At 51.7% G+C, this 25,506-nt stretch overlaps 1 protein-coding gene across 4 annotated transcripts in view; it reads right to left on the bottom strand.

The window, feature by feature from the left end:
- The window catches only part of BCAR3 (BCAR3 adaptor protein, NSP family member), a 130,749-nt gene that overhangs the window by 24,407 nt on the left and 80,836 nt on the right, over positions 1–25,506 (bottom strand). For 3 of the 4 annotated variants that reach the window (XM_044383636.3, XM_026497588.4, XM_026497589.4), the window contains 3 exons: positions 6,241–6,369; positions 3,348–3,790; positions 71–174 (listed from right to left, as the gene is read on the bottom strand). In XM_044383636.3, the coding sequence (XP_044239571.1) occupies positions 71–174; positions 3,348–3,790; positions 6,241–6,369 (676 nt within the window). Of the gene's footprint in view, positions 1–70; positions 175–954; positions 1,062–3,347; positions 3,791–6,240; positions 6,370–25,506 lie in introns of those variants that run through there. The other variant, XM_057310454.1, reaches the window with a different exon arrangement.

The following is a 25,506-nucleotide window of genomic DNA, read 5'->3' as shown; positions in this document are numbered from 1 at the left end:
CAGGGAAACAGCCTGAAGGAAATCAGGCTAACACTGTTATCCTCCTCCCAGAAAAGTCCCAAAGACCTACCAAGCGGCAGGTAACTTTCCGACTGGTGCGCTTTGAGAGATAAGGCTCTTCTGTCCTGCATGTGATCCAGGCAGGCTGGCTGGCTACCGCTCTTCTCTTTATTTCTGAAGCAAAAGATAAGTGAAGCAGAAACGTGTCATTAAATCGTAAAACCTTTAGGCAGCGTCATGGAAAGTTTTTAAGAGAAAAGACTGCTTAGCAGGCGAGTGGTACAGCACATCCCAACAGTAAAGGAATGTCTGCCGGAGGAGGAAATGACTGCTGGGGGCGGTTAACACGGGACTGTGCCCCGGGCTCCTTCCCCAATCCAGTCCGGTCCCAGGCTGCCTCCTCTAAGCCCTTTCATCCGGTTGAGCAAAGATTTCATGTTCCTCTCAGGAAAATCTGATCAACTGGAATGTGCACTTTTAACAGAGCCTAAAATTACTTACAGACCCAGGAGGAATGACTTGTTGCACTGAAACGCATTTCCCACCATGCCTCATGGTGTCGGTTAAGGAGGAAGCTGTGGGGCAGTCTGCATTTCAGCGCCAGTCTCCATGACCCCCAAATAACCCGCAGGGTCACCTGGGGAGCCAGTCACTCTCATCCTCCTGGAAGGACCAGGGCCCCTCGGCCGGCCTCCTGCTGAGCTGGGGAAGGGCCCAGCCTCACTGGGAGGCACAGGGCGCAGCCACGCAGGGAAGCAGAGAAATGTCACTTCCCACACAATTTGCTAGCACCCCTCTGCTCCCTTGCGTGTTCAGACTGGGAGTTTCTCTAGCACCCACAAACAGAATCTCTCCTTTGCTAGAAGAGACTTCACTGCACCAGTCAAGTGGTAACGAACTTTAATCGGCCCTCCCACGAGCTTAGGTTACAGAAATCGCAAAGTTCTTTCCTACCTTTGCAAGCACCAAAGGAAAAAGCAAACAAGCCCCCCAAAAAACCCCAAACTCCCAGCAACAGAGAAATTCCAGGAACCCCTCAGAGATAAGGCAGGGCAGAGGGCAAATTCCAAAAGGCAATGGCTTCAGTCAAGCGGTATTTGTGCAGTGATCTTCAGAGCGGCCAGACTCCACTGGCCCAGAACCCCCACCTGGGGCGCACACAAGCCGGCCGAGGGCGCACCCCGCCAGCCGGCCAACCAGCGGGCCGGACGTCAGGGAAGGTGCGGGCGCCGGAGGGCGCGGGAAGGCGGGCGGGGCAGCAGGAGGCGCTTCCCCGTGGAGCCCACCCCGCCCCCACGGTTGGACATTCCCGGCCTGCCCGGCCCCGGGCTGCGCGGCTGCTGGTGCCAAGAAGTGCTTAAAAAACTGCTTTCACTGGGCAATCAGAAGAGGGGCTCTGTTAGGCCTGCCTCATTGACCAAGAGACTTTCTCAGTCTTTCTTTCATTTCTTATCTTAAAAAATAAATTTCTATTCTAACTCCGGGCCTCTGAGAGCAGACCAGGAGGCAGGCACCGCACTGGGCAGGGGTTCTGTGCATTGCCCAACGCTCCCTGGCTCTGTTCATGACATTACCTTCCTCTTCCTCCGTTGAGCAGCCAATCCCCACGCTCACAAAAGAAACAGAGGAAGAAATACCCCTTTACTATTTTTAAGGGATCTCAAGTGCATTCTTACTATTAAGAAAAGGAGAGTATCTACGTATCAGTTCTTGCCTCCCTCCCTGCAACTGAGCCCTACATTCTACTGCCCTCCAGAAAATAATATTTATTATGATTATTCACACCTACGTAGCCCTTTGGCACTGTTCTAAGCACTCTGCAAGTCTTCCATCATTTAACCCTCGCAAACCCCATCATTCCAGTCGGGGCAAGTGAGGCCCAGGGAAGGTAAGTAGCTTGATCAGTGGCAGACCAGCATCTGTGGCCAGGCCGGCAGGGTCCATAGCCAGATGCTGACTAACACCGAACGTGGCTTCTTAGCAGCACACGGCCTAGTTTGTATTACTCAGAGTCCTGTGTTTTGCTTCTGAATTTTTGCACTCTACCAATTACAGTTTATGACATTTCCTCCTGTCCAGAAAGAAAACCAGTGAGTGGAAGAAAACATGTTGGTTTAAGTGTGTAAGTTTAGATGCCAGGGAGCCAGAGAAGGGGGGCTGTGTCACCAAGGGGCTGGAGCTAGTCTCCACTCTGCCAGGCCCGCCTTTTCCCTGCTCTCCTTCTCTGGAAGAGTCAGAGAGCAGCACAGGCAGCCAGCTCCATGAGAGACAGGTCCTGTGTGAAGGCAGCACGCACCACTGGTCATCGAGGGCAGGGCCTCAGCTGGGCATCCAGTTCTCTGGAATCGTCTCTCCCCCATCCCCAGGTTCAGGGCACAGCCCCCAGTCTCTCACTGTCTCCCATCTTAGGAACCCCATCTTCTCTCACCTAGTCAACCACCCTTTCCATGTGGACCAAGCCCTAATCTAAGCCTTCAGGCTAAACTCCCCTCCTGAACCCCCAAACTGTTGCTGGACACTGGCATTCAGAGATAAGCCTAGGGTCTAATCTCAGATGCAGCAACTGGTTTTTCCTCCAAAGCCCATCCCCCTCTGGGCCGTCCCGTGGTCTCCGACTCGCCCTTCTCCAACCTTCCCCATACGCACAAGAGTCCCAGGAAGCCAAGGTCCCAGGCTCCCCGCCTCCCCCCCCACTACCCCTGCACAGCCTGACCCTCCACGACTCACTGACTGGTCTTCCTGCTCCAAGCTCCCTCCCCTCCAACACATGCCCACCCTGTTCTATTTTCGGGACACTCATCATGTCAAGTCTCTGAGGCTCCCTCAAACCCTTCAGCCTGGCTTTAAGGCCTCCATGATCTGGCTGGGGTCACCTCCCTGAGCCTGCCCCTACCAGCCCCTTACGTGGGCCCTTTGCTCGAGCCCCACCAACCTACCCGCTCCAAGCAACTCTCGTCCTGTCCTATCGCCCCACGCATGCTCACACTGAGCCCCCACCTGGAGCACCCCCCCCCCTTTACAGCGTCTGTCCGAATCTTCCCTAGTCTTCAGACCGGCCAGAACCCTCCTTTCTCCACAAGTCTCTCCTGGCCAACCTTCCCCTTCCTCTGCAACTGCCTCATTTCACATTGGCACCGACTCAGTCGGGAGCTCATTTCCTCGTGACAGCGGCTGGGAAGCCGTTCCTCGTGACAGCACTGCCCCGTGACAGCCATCCCAGTAACACCGGCACTCAGTCACATCTCTGATTGCTCCTCGTCGCGGCGAGCTCATCGGCCTCACGAGGCCCGGGCACGTCCGGGGTGCCCCCGCCCGTCCCCGCACCGCCCGACGAGGCCCTGACCCACCTGAGGAGGCTTCCCCTGGGCGAGCTCTGCTCCCGGGCCTGCGCGCCGCCCACGGTGAGGCTCAGCCTCTTGGCCACGTCCGGCCGGCCGTCGGCGAGGCTGGCGTCCCGCGCCCGGCCCGGGGACGCGCCGTAGCGCTCCTCCAGGCAGCGCAGGGGCACCGTCCTGTTGATGGGCTGGAAGATGATGGCCCCGCTCTGCTGGGAGATGGGCCGGCGGTTGCCCACGTAGCAGCGCACCAGGCCGGGGATGGAGTCGAAGCTCTCCGTCTCGAACTGGTACTGCACGCGGCTGTAGGCCTCGCTGAGCCGCAGCACCGTGCGGTGGATCTTGAAGTGCTGAGCCAGGTTCTTCCACTGACACGTCAGGACGAAGTTGCCGGGGCTGGACAGAGAGTCCCGAACCAGGAAGTCGCCATCTCGCTGCACGAGGTTTTCCGACACCTTTGGGACAAAACGGTGAGGGGTCAGAAAGGCAGGCGCACCTTCCTCCTGAAAGCGGCCCCGCTCTCCACTTCTCTGGGCCGACAGAGGACAAGGCTATTCTGGCGCTGCTTCTTCAGTCGGCTCTTTATTTTTCCAAAGGCCAGATTCTTAGAAGACCCACTCATTTGCTTAAGAACTACCGGCCGCCCACCTACCAGGCGCCGGGCTGAGAGCAGTGAGGGCAGCGTCTCCACGGTCACGGCGCGCCTGCACCGAGGGGGGGCTGCTTGCTCCGTGCAGGCACGGAAGCAGCAGGGATGGTGTGTCAGACGTTGTAAAGTTAAGGGAAACGTCAACTGTCAGTCGGGAAGGGAGATAAGAAGTGCGGCGGGACGGGGACTGAGGACTGGGGCTGTTCTCTCAGGGTGGTCAGGAGGGTGTCATGAGAAGAGGACATTTATGCAGACCTGAAGCAAGTAAAGTGACAGAAAATAAAAGAAAGGAGAAAATGCATGGCTAGGGAGCCTGACCCCTCCCTGCCCCCAACAGGCGGAGGCGCGGGTTTTGCTGGCTGGCAGGAGGGGGCACCCGCAGGGGGAGGCCAGGCACTGTGGAAGCAGAGACTTGAGCGCGGTGCGGGGCACGCCGCTCGCTGGAGGGCCTGTAGCAGTCGGCTCCGCGGCTCCTCTCGCTGAGGGTTATCCATGTGCATGCATAATCCGTGCAAAGCACTAGGGCAGCGCCTGCAACCCGGAAGGTGCTCCGAAACTGCTGACGGTGAAGATGCTGATGTTTACAGCAAAAGGAGGATCTACACTGCGTGGCAGATGGTCGCGCCTGTCGCCAGACCGCCTGGGTTTGCATTCTGGCTCTACTGGGTGACTCTGCACAAGTACGTAATCTCTTTGTGGTTCAGTTACATCACCTGTAAAATGGGGACACTGTCACCTACACAGTAGCTGTCAAGATTTAACGGAGTACCGTGTTAGCTATAACTACCCTTGTTACTGCTACAGTGCGCCGGCAGACAATCGGAAATGACGTATGGCTGAGAATTTACACTCGTTGCAAGTGGGAAACAAAGTTTATGATCACAATAAAGAGAAGGATGGTGGGGACAGTCATCAGTTTTATAAACTTTGACATTTCTCCCAGGAGAGTCCAACAGTGGATCAGTTTGCGCAGAACAGTGTGCTTCCATGGTTACTTTAAAATTGCATCTTTGCCTTAAAAATATGTTTTCACACAGATATTCTATTTCTTGGGATTGCGCCTGAGGAAATAATTATAGTTATAAACATAGTAGTTATCTTAAAGGATGTCAGTGAAGGTGCCCACCAAAGAGTGGGGCATGCACGCAATGGACACACACACAACGTAGGATGGTGCAGAAGACTATCTTCTAGCAGAAGAAAATGCCCAGGATGTATCACTAAATGAAGACAATGGGCTGCAAAATCTATGCGGTATGATCTCACACTTGCAAAGCCTGGGAGGAGGATTTATATCAAAACGTTCACCGTGGCTATCTCCAAGAGGGAGAATTATGGGTGAGAGTTTCATTTTCTTCATTTTACTCTCTGTATATTCTACAATCAATTTTAAACTAAAAAAAAGAAAGAAAAGAAAAGAAAAAAAAGAATAAGGATTCCTTCTTTGATAGTTCTGAGAAATCTGTTACATTGAAAAAAAACTGTCACAATATGATGCTCTCCCCCTCCCCCCACCCGCCCCTTTCCTGTCATGTTGTCCCAGGTGAATGGCCAGATCAGGTTACGATAAAAACCCAAGAGAAATGCTACACCTTAATTCTGGACTTATATTTTTCAGTTTCTAAACTCTTCAATAAAACAACACTCACGGCGATCACCCCAAGCGACAATCACACAGAGTACATTCTAGGCCGCGGGGGCTGTGGCCACTGGTATAATCCCTCTGCCTCCCAGCTCCAGACAGGGGTCAGGGCAGGGGAGGGATGCAGCGTGAACAGTCACCGGCCCCACAAGGGCACCGGTGGCCTTGCTGCTCTGTGCCACCTGCCCTGATGATACCCTCTCTTCACTTGAAATTAAACTACTGCCTTAAAAGAGAAGCTCCAAAGGGTATGAGGCTGCAGGCAGCCGGCCAGGAGTTCAATTATCTGAACCACAGGCCAGCCTCGTACCTCTTCAGACTTCCCCCCTGCAGCCACCGCCTCCTGCCCGCTCCGGCTTTGCAGACCACAGAACACCTGCCTTTCCTCCATCCACTTCCCAGGCACGTGGAAATGTGCTTTGGGTTCCTGACCTTAGTTCTTCCCAAGGTCTCCTTGGGGATGGGCCTAAGTCACTACAGTCCACTTTATTATATTTGCTTTTAGCTAAACTGGGGCTTGCTCCGACGTGGCACTGCAGGGTGACCCCGCGGGGTCGTCAGTGTGGTGGTGTCTGAGGACGGCCGGGCGCGCGCTGGCAGGAAGGAGCGGGTACCTGGCGGGGGATGCGTCCATGGTACCATGCGTGGCTTCGCAGGTCCTCGCCGCTCAGCAGCAGCTCCTCCTCCAGCTCCTTCTTCAGCCTCTCGGGGGTCCTGTCCATGACGTGCCGCTCCTTGGAGAACTGCAACAGAGGGTCAGCAGTGACTTCCCACCCTGCCCAGGACGGCCTGGCCCGCCAGCTGGGAAGGCCCACCAGCCCTGTGCTTGGCTGCTTGGCTACTCAAGCCAGGATATGCCAAAAGCGTCGTTCAGGTAGGGGAGCCTGGATAATGATTACAATTAGCTGTGACCTTTCATTTCTCCAGCGGCAAGTATGTAGTAACATTTTCAGCTGCACACGGGGACTGTGATAGGAGAGCCGCCGAGCTGTTGCTGTTATCAGTGGGCAAAGATAGCAGCTGAAGACAAGGGGAGCTGGGCAGGGGGAGCCAGAGAGAGACGTGCGGGTAGGGAGGCGCAATGAAGCCAGGGGAGATGCCTCCTTCTCCTTGCAAACTGTCCTAAAACTGTCCTAACTCGGAGCTGGGAAGGCCAGCCGTCCTCAGCTGGCCCATGGTCTGGAGCCGGTAGGACACTTGCGCCCAAAGTGCAGTCCCCGAGCTGAGGGAATGACCCCGAACTCTTTGCTACTGACAAACTGTAACTCGGGAACTGAGTTCGCCTTTAGAAAGATTTAAAGCAATAGGACAGGAGAATTTTTGTCTCTTGCACCTAACAACAGCAAGTCTTTGTATTTTGTACGTCTTTTTAATTCCATTTTTCTAATATTTCATTTTTATGACAGATTGGAACTTGAAACTTAAAGCATTGGTCTTTCACCTCTGAGAATTTGAGAATCATGGATACAGGTCGCCGCACAGTGGCCACAGCAGGAGTCTGGGTGGGCAACACTGCCTCCAGGTTTAATTTAGAATCCACGCCCACTTACATGTGAGCTGAACTTGGACTCCTGCCTGGTTCCCAGCAAAACCAGGCTCAGGGATCACTGGCTGAAGGTCATGGGAGCAGGAGAATGCTGTGTCCTTGGGTTTTCCCAAGTTCCCCAACTTGGCCTCAAAAGCCTCTAGGAATCATCGAATTCTCCTCAGCACACTGCTCTGCACCTCCGCAAGGAAAGAGGCCCAGATCCTTCTCCACCCAAGGAAAAGGAAACAGACTTGGGATTTTTACAGCCCTCAAGTCTTTGTGGGCACCTTGGCCCAGGAGGGCGCTGGCTGCAGGACTCAGGCCCGCTCTCAGAGCGCGGCTCTGGTTTACCAGTGGCTTACTTCTTCCCCCCCGCTTTGCCACCCCTCCCCGTCTCACGGAGCAGACGCCCGCGTCCCGGAGATGCCAGCACTCGCCGCCCACAGGCATTAGTGGCGCTGTTCCACAGCCGTCATTAATTATGTACAGTGACATCTGAAGACAGCTCACTGGAAAGACTTGAGTCCAGAATGCAGATTGTCAACCAGGCCACATGACTGACAGCTTATTGTCTGTCTTGCCTCCCACTGGATTTTAAGTTTCACGAGAGCAGAAACCCACCTGCCTCCTTCCCTACTGCCCTCCAGCAATGCCTGAACCTATTAGGCTCCCCGCCGTCACTGAATGAACCAATACCCCAAGTCAAGGCCTCTCTAGGCCTTTTCCTCGTTACCGAGCCTCTGCTCTTCAGTCTCAGACTATCTGAAGCCCCATGTTAGCTGAGCATGTTGCCACACAACTGAAGGATGTCATTCCTCCATTTTCCTCTCTTAATGTTGTCATGTGGCCACATGACGACATTCTGGCCAAGGAAAGGTGCACTGCCGCTTAGTGGGAGTCTAAGCTGAGATGTGATGGCTGGAGCTGTGGCGCCATCTTGGACGCGAGGAGGGAGCCACATCCTCCATTGCCCACCTCGAGGTATTCTGTGGGATCTTCTGTCCTATTTAAGCCCATATTTTGGTTGTCCCTGTTACCGACCGCTGAACTAAAATCCTAACCGATACTGTGACCCTAGCTTCTATTCAGCCACCCTGACAGTCTTTACACGGAGCCTGAATCCCTAGTGCTGTGCCCTGGGCCCACTTCTTCTTGGTCTGCACTCTGAAGAGTCATCAGGAGTCATTCCCCCTGTGTAACCCTCCACTCAAACTGCATTCACCCAGACCCCAAAAGCTATTCCCTTATTTCTCTTTACAGTCAGTCTCCTTCCTCCCTGATGCCCAATACCCAGGCCACTTGCCACCGTCACCCCATCTCTCCTCAGCATCCTTCACAAATAGCGAGATTTCTTAGCATTTTATAAACAACAATCCTTCAGTCCAGATTTTGAGATAATACTGCTTTACACTTGTTACCAGAAATATAAAATCGGCTACCTTGTTACTTTTGCCCTAATTCCTTAGAGGAAAATCCACAATTATCGTTCTCCCCCCACTGTGGACTGTGGAGATGCGGCATGATAGGGCTCTGCAGGAAAGCACCGAGGGAGGACAGAAAGGGGGTCAAGGAAGATTGACCCTCCCCTGAGATGGAAACTGAGACTTCAAAAACTGTGCCCTTAAGCTCTTGCATAATTTGTGCAAAGTTAGGAGGTTACACAATTGACTAGATTTGAAGTTGGGGGGTGGATAAGGAGGGAGGAGGAGAGGGAGGCAGACAGATCTGGAGCGAGCAAGCGATGGCAAGCAAGGGCTCTGCATTTCAAACCCAGTGAGAGCTGCTCCTACTACATTAAAAAGAGCCAGGCTGGCTTCTGGGAGCCTCTACGTCAGCAGATGGTGTGGGCAACATCTCTCCAACAGCTGAACAAGGCAACTCAAAAGTCACCCCCATAGGGTCGCCCTCATGACTACATGAGTAGTTACTTTAGGGGTGAATGCCTTCTAGAACTTTCACAAACTCTTTTAACCACATATGTTAATGCAACTTTTATTCTTTTTCCGAAGTGCCTATATTTTACAAACCTTGCCCTTGCCAACTACAGTCGTGCCACTCTACATAAGTACTTTGATGTACTGTCAACCTCATTGTGGGTGAGGGGCAACTGCATAGGACAATTTGGCAAAATGTATCCATTTGCATCTTTGAGAGCATTGTGATGGGTATCTGTGCTCCTCGGGGACCAAGAACGCCATTTCCGCTTCACAGGATGGGTCACATGGGACTGTGACGTTGGCAGGATCCTGTCGGCTTGCCCCCCACAACCAGAACATCTGCTAACAGCGTGCCCCTCCACTTAACTGCAGCCTAATATGAATTTCCCCCTGAAATGCAGCCTTTCCAGTCATGGCCTAGGCTAGGTTTCGGGTCTTTGGGGCCACAAGAGAAATTCTAGCAATTTAGGGTAACACAGCCGTGCCTCTGCCCTTAGCAATGTCTATCTCATCGGTGAAGTCCCCAGTGTCCTTTGAAGTTCTGACTGATCCCACTAATGCCCTAAGAAGCCTCCTGCCTTCCCGAGGTTAGCCTCTGAGGAACGGGCGGAAGAGAGAAGGCCCTATTCCCACCGTCACGTGCACCGTTATCTTGTGCCCGGCCCAGACTCACACAGGAGACGAGCCCAAAGAACAGGTAAGATCCCTGCACTCCAGGGTCTTCCAACCTCGGGAGAGTAAAGAGCACACAAGCCCTTCACACCAATCTGTCCCCGTTCTTAAAGCCTCTTCTCCCAGCTCATCTTTCTCAACTCCTTCACGTTTGTTTCTGCAGACATCTTAGGAGCTCAGTGTGCCTCAAAGACTGTCTGGAGCCGAGTCACTCTAGGTCTTCTGTGAGCATGGGACAGCAGGCATCTGTGACAGAGGCCATCGTGACACCCCAGAGCCAGTACAACATAGCGGGGCTCTCTCAGAAAGTTTACACTGAATGGAGAGGCAGTCCTCACTGGCCCTTTGGATTTTATGTTCTTCAGCTACCAGAGAGACAGACAGCAAGAAAGCCCATGAATAATCACGATCTCACACAGATGCGATAAACGTTACTAACAAGCACATTATAGTAACACACCTTTCCCTCCATGCTCCGGTGTTCTAGCTATTCGCCCCTGATTGTGAACTTCATGCCTAGAAGGCGAGTCTGATCCTGTGTTTCCCGAGCTCCTTCTGTTGAGGAGAGCAGGTGGCAGCGGGTAGGCTCGAGGCAGAGTCGGGTTTCTCTGCCCCAGTGCAGGCTCCGGATCGGGCCATCCTGAGCCCCACCCCACGCAGGAGCTGGGGGGGACCCTCCAGAGAAAGAGGAGCCGCTAGGCTTTAGATCAAGAACATTCTGCCCATGAGCTCTGCCAGGTTCATTTGAGTGACCACATCCACCCACGGCCCCCACGAGAGATACGGGCCCCACGTCTCCTGCTCCGAGGCCTGCCTGAGTTGGATCCAAAGAAATCTGAGAGTTCTGTTTGGGGGATGGGAGGAGTGCAAGAAAAGGTGCTATGGACGTAAATTAAGTAATAAGAATACCCTGAGCGGGAAAGAAAGAGAGGGAGGGAGGGTTAGTAACTACTATCTCATGGTTTCCCGCTCACATGGCTCCACTTCCAAAATCTCATCTTGTTCCAGTCATTAGTCCTGGGGGCTGATGAGACCCACACTTGTCCAACCGAACTAAAATTTAGTTAGAAAATCCATTCATTACCATAATTGTTGTTTTTCAGGGAAATCTGAGTCTAGCTACCTCTTTTCCGCTGCCAGCATTTTAATAACCCTGACGTCACAGCACAGTACGAAAGCACGGCCAGCCCTCTCCTTCCATCCACGGGCCGCTGTGCCACTGACCGGCTGTGTGGCTTTGGTTAAATGACTTCACCTCTCTGCAGAGCCTCAGGCTCCTGGTCTGCAAAAGGGAGATGACAGTACACGAAGAGATGTTAATCAGGATGGAATGGGTCCCTATTTGTAAAGCACTCACAACATCCCTGGGATACAGACAGCACGGTTAGCTGTTATCATAGACATACCGCCATCTGGTTAGACAAAAGAAACGCTTCTTCGCCCTGGAGGTGCTTTCAGGCTGATGCACGGATGCGGAGGGGGTGGGTGCCTGGGAGGGAAGCAGTTAAGGAGACGAGCCGAGCCGCGTGGCCACGGCTGCCTCACTGGCCCCAGCACCTCTGGTCCGGCTCCACCGCCGGAACCAGTCCGAGCTTGCTGCGGCCCGCTCCAAAAATCATGCCTATCACTCTGAATCTGGACTGAAGAGCCCCACACAGCCCCACACGGCCGCAGCAAGTCTGTTCTTGCCAGGCTGGAATAGCCAGAGCCCGGGGGGGATGGTTGGAAAACACATTCTGGACGTGCAGAGCCAGTCCCACAAACGTGCTGGGAACTTTGATTAACACGGAAACCCACATCTCAACAGCTCTCTCCCAGAAAGAAAAAGCTATTCCAACCCAGGAGGAATGGAGCTCAGGGTCTCCTCTCACAAGGGCTGCCAGACATTAGAGGCTGCATTTCAAATCGGGCGCAACACTAGGACTGGGCCTCCTCGGAGGTCTGTGCCCCTAAATGTGGGGCCGAGGGAGGGTGTGCACACGGTAAGCTGTGGGAAAGCCCCAGAGAAGGCAGGATACTCATCTGTATGTAGGAGACCACCGTGGAGCTGGTTAGAAAAAGATGTCATCTGCATTATAATTAATATTTATTTTACTCTGCTCCTGCCTCTAAGAAAAGCTTCCCAGTTCCCATAGAATTTTAAATTGTGCAAATCACCAGGAAAGATCCTGTCCCCAGGCCCAGGGGCTGAGTGTAGAAAGGGAAAGACTGGAAAGTCACCATTTCACAGCCATCGACAATCATGACGAAGCCATGTGCTGACTTACTTGCCAGCAGGGGACGACAGCCTGGGCCCTGCCCTCAGGAAGGCACAGCGTTCTGGAAGACCACACACAGAGAAACAGTTCAAACTCAGCCCTAAGCTCGGGGACACACTGCCTGGATCTTATCCCTGCCCTTCTGCCGGAGCCTGGGCAAGTCACTCCACCTCCTCAGCCTTCGGTTCTCCCGTCACAACGGGAAAAGTCGCTGCAGCCCCATGCAGGTGTGGGGTGGGTCCCGGGACCAGACGCACAGCAGTTGCGGCACGTCTCACGGCCCCACCATGTGCAGCAGGCTGGGGGAGAATGCAATCAGCGTGCAAGGAGAAGAGGAGCAAGACACAGAAGGTGCCCCAGGGGAACACACATCCCTAGGCCCCAGCTGACTTCATCAACCAGCAAACGCCCCTCGTGACCTAAGCCAGTTTGCTCTGGACTCCTGTCACCTGTGTCAAAGCAGTCCTGATTCAGAAAGGCAGGAACTGGACGAAGGGGAGTCGGACCCCGGAGGCTGAGGGGTTAGACCTTCATGCTCCAGACAGTGAGTCACCGAAAATGTCTGCCTAGATTTTCAACAGGCAACAGGTACAAAAAAGGTGCTTTTAGACAGATCGATCTGGCTGCGGTGGCCAGAAGGGCAGGGCTGGGCTGGGCCCAGGGCGCAAAGTCAGTTCAGGACTTCTGAAATGTGATGATGGCCAAATCTCTATCTCCAGCCCTTAAGGTGGGTGCTGGGATACTGACCAGAATCCATTCCAGAACTTGGGTGTCGATATAAATAAACAGAACTCATCTCTGCAAAGTCTGCCCTTCTCCCCCTTTCCTGGTCACTGGCACCTCCTCTGACCTCAGCACCCAAACTAGAACCCTCAGAACTGGCTTCCACCAATATAGAAATTCCTGATTCTACCTCTTCCCAGCAGACATTCTAATCCTCGCTGAGGTTACCCTGTTCTGTTCTCCCGGAACTTCTGCAATAACCTCGTAACAACCTTGCTACCTCCATCTCTGGGCCCACACTCTGTCACCTATGATGCCACATCCTTTCCACAGCATTCCCTGCTTGGAGATGTTAGTCAAGGGGTGCCCCAGCGAGGGCTGATATGAAACCCAGAGACTCTCCTAGCACCCCCACAAAAAAACATTTTTACTCTCCCAGGGCTCAGACCTGGTTCATGGGGGACACGGACCCCTATCCTGCCTTATCCTCCCAGACCCCTGAACTCTGAATGCATTTCTTTTAACCCCAGTGAAATGAACCACCCCCCTTTGCAATATACTGACATCACATACCAGGATCCAGGTCTGAATCTGCAAGAAGGCCTATGTGAGGACCCTTGGGAATCCCCCCAAAGTAACTGGCAGAAGCTTGACCTGTGGGGGAGATGGACCAGGGTACTGCCGTTATGCAGTGGGGGTCCATGAGTCAACAGTGACACCCCCCCCCAGAGGCTCCAACTGCCTGGTGGGAGCCCAGGTTGGGAAACGGGGAGAGGACAGAGGGGGAGCTGGATGAGGCAGACAGGGGCCCTGAAGGCCTAACTAAGCCATCTTTTCTTCTCTAAACCACTAATGACAGCTAGCCCGTGAGGCAGTGTAGTCTGCTGGACATAAGCTCTTCGAGGACAGAGGCCAGGCCATATTTGCCTTTGGTTCCCTGAGCCTAGCCTCGTGCCTGGCACACAGCAGGTGCCCAGTAAACACTGGCTGACCGGAGCTAAGCTTGTCACCGGGTGGGGAAAAAGAGAGTTTGGATGTTGGTCAAGAACAGGTGACCCTGGCCACCTTTCTAGACTTTGCTTAACTTGTTTCTCTACGTGCCAAGAGGGTAAGAGTTCTCACTTCCTAGGGCTACCTGCTCTAGGGCTCAGAAAGCACGGGGCACCAGCACCCGGCCTGGCACACCGCAGGCGCTAGCTTGACACGATGCAGAATTTGAAAGCCTTTTCCAAGAAGACTGGTAGCCACAAGAATGGAAAGTTATTTCACCAAAGAATGTTTTTTTAAAGACTTATGAAATCCATCAGAAGGTTTTAGAGATAGCCTTTGAGAATTGAGTTCTGATGGAATAAAAAAGCTAGAAGCTGGAATAACCGATTTCTCCTGAGGCATGGGTTTGTTTATTCTGTTTATTTCAGATTGAAGTCGACAGTTCTTGGGGTTCTAAGCAGCGCTGAATCTTTTTTTTTTTTTAAGATTTCATTCATTTATTTGACAGAGAGACAGCCAGCGAGAGAGGGAACACAAGCAGGAGGAGTGGGAGAGGAAAAAGAAGGCTCCCAGCGGAGGAGCGTGATGCGGGGCTCGATCCCAGAAAGCCGGGATCACGCCCTGAGCCGAAGGCAGACGTTTAACAACTGCACCACCCAGGCACCCCAGCACTGAATGTTTCTATCTGCGCAGGGTGACGCTGACCACCTGTGAGAGGGCACGGTCCCCGGTGGGAAGCACTTCGCATGCACGCACACATCCCGGTACTAACAAGTGCTCCTGCTTAGCTCCAGCGGGCTCACGTGTCCACAGCACACAGGTGACAGAGCGGCAGCGTGAGTGTGCAAAACAGTCGGGTTTTGCACAAGGCTGAGAGGCCCTGGTACAGAGATTATGTGTCTTCCAGGGCCTTGGATGTTCAGTCATAGATGTTTTTTGTTGAATTTTTAAAATTGAGATGATTTTCTAGTCATTCATTCTCTGATCAGGGCTGGCAATTAACTTGCTTGAAATAAAAAAATGAGGGGCGCCTGGGTGGCTGAGACAGTTAAGCGTCTGCCTTCGGCTCAGGTCATGATCTCAGGTGCTGGGATCGAGCCCCGCATCAGGCTCCCCACTCAGCGGGGAGTCTGCTTCTCCCTCTCCCTCTACCTCTCCCCCTGCTTGTGTGCTCTCTCTCAAATGCATAAAGTCTAAAAAAAAAGAAAAGAAAAGAAAAGGAGGAAGGGAATCTGTGCATGACAAGAGGGGAAAGGGAAGGGAGGGGAGGGGAAGGGAGCAGGGAGAGAATGAAGAGGGAGGCAAGCTTCTGGGCTATTCTATCCCAGTCAGGAGTGGCGGGCCAGAGCACCCAGAAGCTATGGGCTCTCAAACAAAAGCTTCCCTTCTTCTGCCCTGGGCGATTTATTCAGTTGACAGAGAGGTTGACAATAGTCCAGGCCTCTTATCAAGTAGCACCAACCGTGCAGGTCACATTCTTCTAGAAATCGAACCCAGAAATTATGATCACAAACAACACTGTAAGTGTCCTGGTGGTGTGGATCATCACGCAACATTGGTCTATTTTCTGAGCGAAGCCCGCATCCTCCTTTGAGCTGCTGGGAGACCCCTCAGGGAGGTGCCTCGAGCGGCCACCAGGTGGCCCAAGCTGGGACAATGCAGGAGTCCAAAGGACAGAGAGCCTCATCTCGAATCCACCGAACCTGTGAAGCCTTGGAGCCTGCGTCATCGCAATCCCTAAATAAGCATGAACATACGAAGGGACTGAGCTCCCTGTCTCCAAAGAGCACACGCTGGATAACTGTGACATTAAGCTTTCTGAAGCCTTCCCGAGGCTGCTACACGCAGGACCGTCCTGCAAGCCACTCTGCCTAAAAATGAGATTCTTTGGAGATGTCAGAAACTCAGCCCCTTTGAGTCCCTGCCCTGTGTTGAATTTCAAAGCAGTGGACTAGTGTATGATCAAATTCCAAAGTATATCAAGGGCTTTTAGAAGATCCAAGTGGTATTTTTTTACCATTGAAAACCTGCATAAATTGATCATGAACCCACAGGATGAATAAATCCCAGTTACTCCTGCCACTCTTAACCTTGCCCACAGGCCAAAAAATAAAAATCCAGTTCTCCCCAAGCTTTAAGCCCAGCAATTCTGGGAAGGACCCCTCAGGTGTTTCCATCAGAGGCAGAATGGAAGGAAGGAAAGAAGGTAGCATTTGTGGCAATCTTTGAGCCTCGATATGAAACAATTTGTATATTGGGTTCTGTGTCACCTTTTATTGACACTCACTGGCTTTATGGCTTGCCTAAAAATATTTTATTATACTCCCAAGATAAAAGAAGAAAGGCTTGAAAGTACTGATGCAGCTTTCCCACTGGGTGTTAGGCTAGACAAACAGCATTTCCGTGCTAATAACTGCGATTAAAGCCAAAGGCTTTAGTTAAGTAAACAATTAACTTTGTAAATAAAAGCCCAGAGAGGGAAAAAAAATGTCAAATTCAAATTTTAAATATCCCATTTGGTAGACAAAAGCAAATGGTCGCATGGGCAGTTGGGCATTGCAGCCTGGTCCGGCCCAGTGTGTGGGCACACGGTGGCCTGGCCATTGGCTCCGGGACACGTACAGCACAGTGGCACTGCATCTAAGGACGTACCCCTCACACACAGCAGTAGAAAATGTCCACATTGATTACAACAGCTGCCTGGCAGATGGCAAGAAAGTAGTTGAGGAAAGGCGCTTATTTGAATTCAAACACGAGTGCTCTCTGAGCTAGAAGGGAGAGACCCCGAGCATGTCCCCACCTTTTAAGTGTTGGGCTGTTGACAAATAGGGACCTCTGGTCTCACCTGGGCCCCTTCCCCTGAGCCAGCTCCTTTCAATCCTTACATTAAAGCTCAGTGAAACAGTGTTCGTGGGCAGCTTCCTAACCCATACATACTCCTCCCGCCCTGGGCCACAGTGCCGCAGAAACAATTAGGAGGTCAGTTCTAAATCAAGAGTGCGAGAGCCACTGGAACACCGTGCCTCTGATTAGACCCAGAGACCAAGCGCCTGCCACGCCACTCGGCCTCCTCGACTAGAGCTGATGGGAGACGCAGGCGTGGGTAAGAATGACTCCGTGGTTTGAGGGGACAAGACATCTGAAGAGAAGGTACAGCTGCGGTTTTGCGGAAGTTCTCCGAGTTCTCTATCCTATCTGAGGTCAGTGAGGGCGTCTGGCCCCTTGTGAGCAAGCCATCGGTAGCGAAGACATCTCATAAAATCTCAGAAAGTTTAAGCATTCTGAAACACTTCAATTAATTTGATGTTAATGTTTAAGTACCTTGAGGACCTAAATTTCTCCTTTCCAAATCCTAGAAAGAATCTCATCTTCGGAAAAGATTCTGCAGATGGCTTTTGATGCCATTTTACCATTTTAGAATTAAACCCGTATCATCTATCACACTTAACACCAGATTCTTACTCTGGTGCCATTAAAAACTAATTTGCAATTTGCTGTTAAATTAAGATGATTCATTTTCCTATCACATGTGAGTTTTCTTTTCACAGACAGACGATGATACGGGGGCCCCCAGACCCTGGTGCAGACAGGAGACTGCCATCGAACCCACTGCAGAGCCCAAATCCAAGAGATTTCCTTTTTATTCATGATCAATCCTTACCAAACACTTATCAAAAGAGGCTCATAAGCCATGAATAGGAAATATGAAGAGAACATCTGTGGAATTCCTTGTTTAATCAAGGCTCTGAGAAATTTCCATTATAATTCTGCTTCCCATGTGTGTGAATGAAAAAGTCTAGTTTTATTTAAATTGTGTGGGTTGGAGTCTTAACACGGTGCACCCCCTAGTAGTAACTGGATCCCCCCCAGTTTAGCTCATTGCATTAGGCTCCCCATTCTGATGGGTGCCCATAGCTCCCTTAGATCTCTAACCCCAGTTGCCTTTCATCCCCCATCACTCTCTAGGCAAGATCTCCACGCCTTCCCATCCCGCAGGATCATGACGTTACTGCCTTTGACACTTGGTTTTATTTTGATGGAACAGCAAGCGACTGAAAATTATTTTTCACAGGAGACTGATGAGTCTAAAAACTGTAGGAGGAATTCAAAGTTGGACAGCATGTCGCACGCCCCACAACAACCGACGCGGCCACTCTCCTTCACAGTGGTCACCTACACGGGCGGGAAACTGCTCCACACGCTCCTTATACCGTAAGATCTCCTTCCACCGCTGCCTGCCCCGGTGGCTTTGCCCATCATGTTCTTACCCTCTCGACAAAGCGCCCGGGGACTCACTCAGTATTCAGCACCAAGGGGTCTCATCTTTCCCTGGCAAACGATAAGCTGAAACACAGTGAGATTTTCAACAAGCCATTTGTTAGCATGTTGCCCGGCTGAAAAAGCCGGGCCGGGTACCTTCCCCTCTAGATCTAATTTAGCGGATGGCTTCCGGAAGCAGCCTGCAGAGGACAAGCCGCCTCATCATCCCCATGAGGCAGCCCTGGTTTCGGATTCCTCCCAGCGAGAAATCAGATTGCCACACTTAGGAGGAAGGCTGAAGGTCCCTGCTTGCACTTAACCATTGACTGGGTCTGTGAAATAGAAGGTTTCGAATAAAAGCTGAGTACCAGTTGACCTATGACACCCCCCTTTCTACTGCTTTGCTCCCTTTCCCCAAGTCCTTGACTTCCGATGGTACTTCTCTCACCGGGCCGGCACACGGCTAAATGAGACAACGAAGTGAAATATTAATCACTGGGTCTTGGCCACGAGATTCCATTCAGGAAAAGTAGTGCTTCGTTAGCATCTATGGGGAAAGGAGAAACAGAGACCGCCCTGGCTAAGGCAGACCCCAGGGTAAGGGTTTGGAGACCAGCTGACCAAAGCTCAGAATGCAAGGAGATGCAAGCCAGAAATGTTTCCCACTGGCGATTCAACCTTGTTAGTTCATCTCAATCCAAAGTAGGAGTGATTTGGTGGATCACAGCTGTTCTCCAAAACAGATGCCCTATTTGTGCTTCAGCTGAATATCAGAAAGTCGAAACCAACTCAATTCAAATATAGTTGACCCTTGAACAACACAGGTGAGAACTGTGCAGGTCCACTCACATGCGGGGCTTTTTGGGTAAATACAGCGCAGTATTGTAAATGTATTTTCTCTTTCTCATGATTTTCTTAAGAACATTTTCCTTTCTCTAGCTTACTTTACTGTAAGGATGCAGTGTATAATACATAAAACATACAAAATACGCATTAGTGGACTGTTCATGTTAGGCTCCAGTAAACAGTAGGCTCTTAGTAGTTAATTTGTACATGAGCTTTCCACGGAGGGGTTGTTCAAGGTCAGCTGTATCATCCTTTTCTTAATTCACCTTGAATGAATGAGGCACTACTGAATAAACAAAATGCATCATGGGTGAAAGACATTAGGAGATGTAATTGGAAAGAAAAATGAGAAATGCCAAACACCCAGAGGAAAATCCAAAGACTCTGAAATCTTTCCAGCGTGGGGTGTAGAAAAAATGACTTTCCAAATTTACCTCTAAAAAAACTTACCATGACTAACAACGGTCTCAGACATCTGTGTTAGGATAAAGCACATCATATGTCAGGGCCAAGTACACAGTAGGTTCTCAGTAAAACCCAGTGATTCATCACAAGATGGGTTTTGGCCAAGCATCGACTCTACCACTTCCAACATACAACTCACACGCCACTTTAAAGGCATATTTCTCCCAGAGGAACTCAAAGCACTTGACACCCACGTATCTCGTCTGACAAGCTTTTGAAAACCACAATCACCATGCTAGAGGTCATGACAGAAATAGGAAAACAGCAGCTGAACTTCAGAGAACCAAGACACCTAAAACAAGACAACTCAGATCTCATGAATCTGTACAACATCCCTGGAGTTAAACAGGTAGTAAGAAGATTCCTATCTCCCAAGAGAAAACATCACCAAGGCCCTGAATGTTCATGATTTGCTCAGACTTACAGAATAGAACTGACTAAAAACTAGAATTCAAGCCTCCCAAAGAATATAAAGAACTGGAAATGTTTAGTCCATACAGAACAGACTTAAAAGAAACACGAGGGCTGTGTGGAAATAGCTGAAGGCTTGGGCTGTTGCCATCCCAAGATGATGGTCAAATAGTCTTGGTTTAAGTCCCTAGGGAAACTAATCTAGAGTCACGCACACACACAGTTTTATTTCTAGGTGTTCACTCATACCAGCCAATTTGGTCTCCAAATAGACATGCTCACAATAACACGAGCGAAGAAATGCATCTGAAGGCCTGTTAGGCCCACTTAGCTGCAGAATAAGGTAGACAACCCCCCTCAACGTCAGGAGGGACATTCTAGCAATTAGAGTTGTTTGTGCGGGGGAGTGCGTTGCCTCAAGGGCGCAGTATGCTCCCTGCATCTAGAAATGACAAACACAAAGGTGAAATAATTTCCTATGAAGATTTAGGGCAGGAGGACCAGTTAGGAGGCTACCACGGAATTTCAACCAAGAGATGGCGAGGCCTGAAGGAGCACAGTACTGGTGGCAGAGTCAGGGAGGAAGAGACAGATGACAGAAACGTTTAGGAGTAAAATCCTAAGACATAACTGATGAGATATGAAAATAAGAACAGGGGGAAGAGGCATGGGAGCTTCTGGAAGATGCTGACGCACCAACTCCCAACACAGAAGCACAGCCAGAGCGGGTCTGTGGTAGAGGCTGCAGGGGCTGAGGGGCCTGTGGGAGTGGCTCACCAGGCTGTGGGGAGGAGGACCGGACTGGCCACGAGCTGGGGACTCCTCCGAAGGAGGGGGAGCCTATCTCAACTGCCACCTACAAGATGGGGCGTTGAGGGCGTATCAGAAGAGGGCTAGGGGACACTGGCTTTTAAGAGGCAGGCCAGAAAGAGAAACTGAGGGAAGTGTCTTCATCTGTTGGAACTTCTATAAGAAAAATACCACGCACTGTGTGGCTGAAGCCACAAACATGTTTCTCACAGTTGTGAAGGCAAGTCCAAGATCAAGGTGCCGGCAAACTGAGCGTCTAGCCTGCTTCCTTGTTCTAGATAGCCCTCTTCTCCCCGTGTCCTCACCTAGCAGAAGGGGCAGGAGAGTTCCCTGGGGTCTCTTTTGCAAGACCACTATCCCGTTCATAAGGGCTCCACCTACCACCTCCTAACACATCACACTCGAGGTTAGGATTTTGACATGAATTTTGGGGGGACACAAAGATCTAGTCCCTAGCAATAGGGTGGGAGTGGTCAGGAAGGATCCAGGGGAATAAGTAGAGTGCAGTGTCCTAGCCGGCGAGAAAACAGACTTCAGGAAGGAAGAGCCAATAATGCCAAGTGCGGCAGAGTTCCAATAAAACCGGAATTGGACGGCATCCACTGGACTTGGCAAGGCTGCTGGTGGGGCGAAGGAGGCTGAGTGGCCATTGGGAAGTGAGGAAGCAGAGATTGTGTTAATCAGTTCTTGGGTGGAGGAAGGACCAGGAAGTAAAGACATGGAAATAAGTAGTATTGTTAGACTGAGAAAGACTGAAGCATGTTTACAAACTAAGAGGCAAGTATTGGTGGGGAAGGACAGTCTGAAGGTCCCTGAGGAGAGACCAACGGAGAGGAGGGGGTGGTCATGGGCACAGGTGTCTGGGCCAGCCTCGGTCAGGGAGAGGGACACTTCATCCTCAGAGGAAGCGAGGATCTGGATCTGGATCTAGCTGTGGCTTGTGGGGGCAGGGGTGGGGACGGAAAAATACGGTGCCTGATGCTCTTAACTGCTGCTGTGAAGAAACAAGATCTGAGTTTTTAAAAAGGACCTAAAGAGAAGGCGGAGGGAGTCAGACCAGAGCGAGCCGAGCAGGGACAAGCAGAGCAGACAGGAGGCTTCAAGGACACAGGCATGAGTTGGGGGAGACGCTGGTTGTGCTTCTTGAGCTCGTGCTACCCGCAAAGGGACCGGGCCCCAGACCTGCCCCTGCTCCCCCAGCCACACTGTTCACGGGGCCCGCTGGCCTGCGCTGTCCGCTCGCCCACCGTCTCTCCTTCCGCTCCCGACTGCGGCCCGAGGTCCAGTGCATGAGGCGCTCTCTCTCTCTCTCTGGCCCATGCCTCCTCCGCCTACTGCTCCTTTAGCAGCCGCTCAGTGTTACCTCCTCCAGGAAGCTCCCTGCCCCAGGGCTGGAGGAAAGCCTTGGCCGAGTATTCGGCCTGCCCTGCGCCGGCCAGGCACGGCGGAGTCCCCTGCACACCCATCTACCCGGTGGACACGGCACTGCTCCTTCAGGGCAGGAGCCTGCACGTGTCCCCAGCGTCCAGCAGCTCCTCGGCACACACACCGGGGTGCGGGAGGAGCCCCCACTGTAAGGAGGAGGCTGGCCCCCGGGTCTCTCAAATTCCATCTTATTAAGAAACTGGGATTCTAGCCCCTTGGTTCTCTGTGCAGAACTGCTTCTGTGACAGCACACGTGTTTCAGAGTGGACCCTGAGGAGAGCTGTTCTCTATACAAACTAAAAGCCTGATCGTAGGTCTTTGTAAGCCAGAAAAATAAGCTGCAATGTTCTCATGGCTGGAGCCAGATTCCAACAGTAGCCCCTGGGGCTGTGGACACGCAGTGGCGATCCAGATAGGACAGAGAAGCCGCAGTCTGAACTCATGAGGCACCCCTCCTCGCCCCGCCCCGCCCCTCCCATTCCCAACCAGGGCAGCCCCAGTTTCCTCTGTTGGCCTGGAGACATCCCAAATGTGCATCAGCTAAACGACCCCAGAGCTGTCTCTGACATCTTCAAACCCAGTGACAGGGCCCTGGGGCCTCCACGTACTGTGGACCTCTCACGTGGCAGAGCAGGAAGATCTCTGTGGCCCGAGCACCCTGACTCTCCAGCGTTCTCCCCCCCCCCCACCCCCGTTTGGCACAGGCCCCTTTCTCTTTAGTCCTGGAGGTGATAAACCCACTAACAGAATTTTCCCAGGATCCCAGTCTCATTTCTGCTTCCCACCCACGTCTCTCCAACAAAAACAAGGCCTCGGCAGGGATCCAAGCTCCGGGGTCTGCGGAGAGGGGATGCTGGGACCCAGCCGCCATCAGGCATGTCCTTCCTTTCCCTGATGCTGAAACCAGATTCCTCAAGCTCCCAGATGCCAATGGAATGCATTTAGGTCTCTTTAAAAAAAAAAAAAAGCTGCGCTAGGCTTTTTTTTGCGGGGGGGGGGGGGGGGAGGCAGGAGAGAGAAATGAGCAACTAGCAGCCTCCATGAGGAGAGGCTGAGTCACCTTGGAAAGACACCTCCCGGGTGGCTTTTTCCACCTTGCACAGTTCATGATGATGGTGCATCAGCCCCCCTAAGACAGCTGAGGCCATCGTCCACACCAGGGTGGAGGACTAGTGCCCAAGCTGTCACAACAGCAAAGAGACCACGGGACTGGCCACAGCGAAGGCAAGCAGGACCTCAGCTCTACCACATTCACACAGGAAGGCAGTTTCTAATGAAAACAAGTTCCAGGAATCCAACCCTCAAGGGATGGCAGATGGGACACCTTGGGCTGTAATGTGCATTCAGAGAGGCTCCAAATCCTTTCTGTGGGGGGCAAAGGAAACAACTGAAAGCAAAACAAAACACAACAGTAGCAACAGCCCGATTTCAGCTCTTTCCACTATAGAGCGCTTGATGGCCACAAAGATGATCAAATCTATGTGTGGGAAAGCATATGCTTAAAACCCACTGCCTTCTAGCCATGACTTCTCATTGATAAGACCACTGCCACTGGACTTAGCGGCTGGTTAGCCAAGACTCGGTGGCTCATTCATCCACTGACTCTGTATTCCAAACTCTGTTGAGGCTCCTTCAGAAATGTGGCTACTCTGTACCTGCCAGGTAACTCGGGTTAAAGCCATACTGCTCCTCCTCAGGGGTGACCGCTGGTAAGGCTGGCAAAATTCAGCTCCTTTCCCCCTGCCCCCACACAAGAAAAATCAGAGACACAGGGACAAGAAGTGGAGGTTTGTTCTTACTGCCAGTTCTAGAAACGGGATCTACCATGCTGCACACCAAATTCCTTCTGGGGTTCACGAGGGACCTAGAACAGATTACCTGTTCTCTGAAAAGCAGTTCGACATCCCCCCGAGCTTGGCACTGTTTTTCCCCAACCGCATTGTGTGCGAAAGTATTAATATATACAATATCATCTCATTTTAGGTTTCAATGGTCTTAACATGGTATCGTAGAAAGGACATGGGTCTTGAAGCCAGATGAAGGTAGAACCTGGTTTCTACCCTTGGTGCCCCACTAAATGATTCTGGGTAGGTAATTTCTCTGAGCCTCAGTTTCTCCCCTGTGGGGAGGGGTAAACTAGTGCCCTGCCAACTTGGAGCGCTCATTTTGAGACTCCAGGAAGAGTCTCACTTGCACTCCTTGTGAAGGACCTCACAAGGAAGCTGGAAAGACTTCTGCAAATGTAACGAAATGACATCATGACCTGCTGCTTTTGTAGTAAGTCCTTCAAAGTAGGGGGGCCGTGCCTCCACTGTCATTTATCACCCCCCCCCCCACCACCAAAGAGTGCTTACACATGGATGGGCTACTGCATTTGATGTTCAGGGACTTCTGAACTTGAATGTGCCCCAGTAATGTTATGGATCAATAACATCTTCACTCCAAACTCTTTTCCACTGGGCATAAGCAAAACAGCCTTTCCGTTTCTCGCCCAGGATGTTAAGGTCACGACCCTCAACGTGGCTGGAACATCTCATCTCTGGGCTCAGTTCCCTGGGGGCCAGTGAGGACTGCATACCCTTAATTCTCCTCTCCATTTTTGCTCCCCCATCCCGGTCTCTCTCCTCTCCAGGGCCTTTGTATGCAAGTCCACACGAGGCCCCTAAATACATTCCAAATTACAGCAAATCTCTGCAAGTAAGATTTTATTCCCTCAAAGTGCCAGTGTGATTGGTCTCCTATGTAATGAAGGAGCTTTTATATTTTTAGTTTTCTTCCCATACAACAAACACTATTAATAACATTCTAGTTTCTCCCGAGATGATATGGATTAGACCAAATGGAAAGTTACCATGGCTACCAGAGTGTTATTTTTGGTATGAGAAATTCATGCCAAGGGAAGCAGCATACACGGTCAAGAACTGGAGCTGTATTTCCGCTTTGCTATCAGGCAATCAATCCCAATTTAATTTTGAAACCCTAATTACAGCGGAAACTAATTATGAGCGGCAAGACCTGAAACCCCTAATTAAAGCCGGTGTCAATAAAGCGAAGCAGCATTATCACTGGGGCGACTCTGGCAGGGATTTAAGCCCAGGAGGACTTTCCCTCCCAGGTAACTACCGAAGCGAAACAGGGCAGGGGAGCACGCCTCGGGGCTCGGTGGGAGACCCTAAGCTGGGTCTGGAAGCTCACCAGTGTCTGGTGAGCGAGCAAGTCGGGTCCTCTGCACCAAACTGGGGGTGACGTGGGAAGCCCGGGTGGAAAGGAGGTGTTTCTGTGACCAGTCACCGCCCCCAGAGTGGTCAGGGGAGGCCAGGGAGGGAGAAGCTGAGGGACGGCTGTAGCCCATATATCACTGTGGCCTTTCTGTACAGGCCTTGAAGGACATAACAGCAGAGGAACAGGGGCACCCAAACAGAATCTCGTCTCCCTCAGACCCAGGTATTTAGGGGCTGTTTCCTCACATACCAACGCTGAGTTGCACTTTTCTGAATTAGCAGAAGCTGGCTTGTGGAAGGACTTCCATTAGAGTGAAAACCTACTGCCAATCTG

Source organism: Ursus arctos, unplaced genomic scaffold (genome assembly GCF_023065955.2).
Source record: "Ursus arctos isolate Adak ecotype North America unplaced genomic scaffold, UrsArc2.0 scaffold_12, whole genome shotgun sequence".
Taxonomy (NCBI): Eukaryota; Metazoa; Chordata; class Mammalia; order Carnivora; family Ursidae; genus Ursus; species Ursus arctos.
This window is presented reverse-complemented; position numbering and strand designations above follow the sequence as displayed.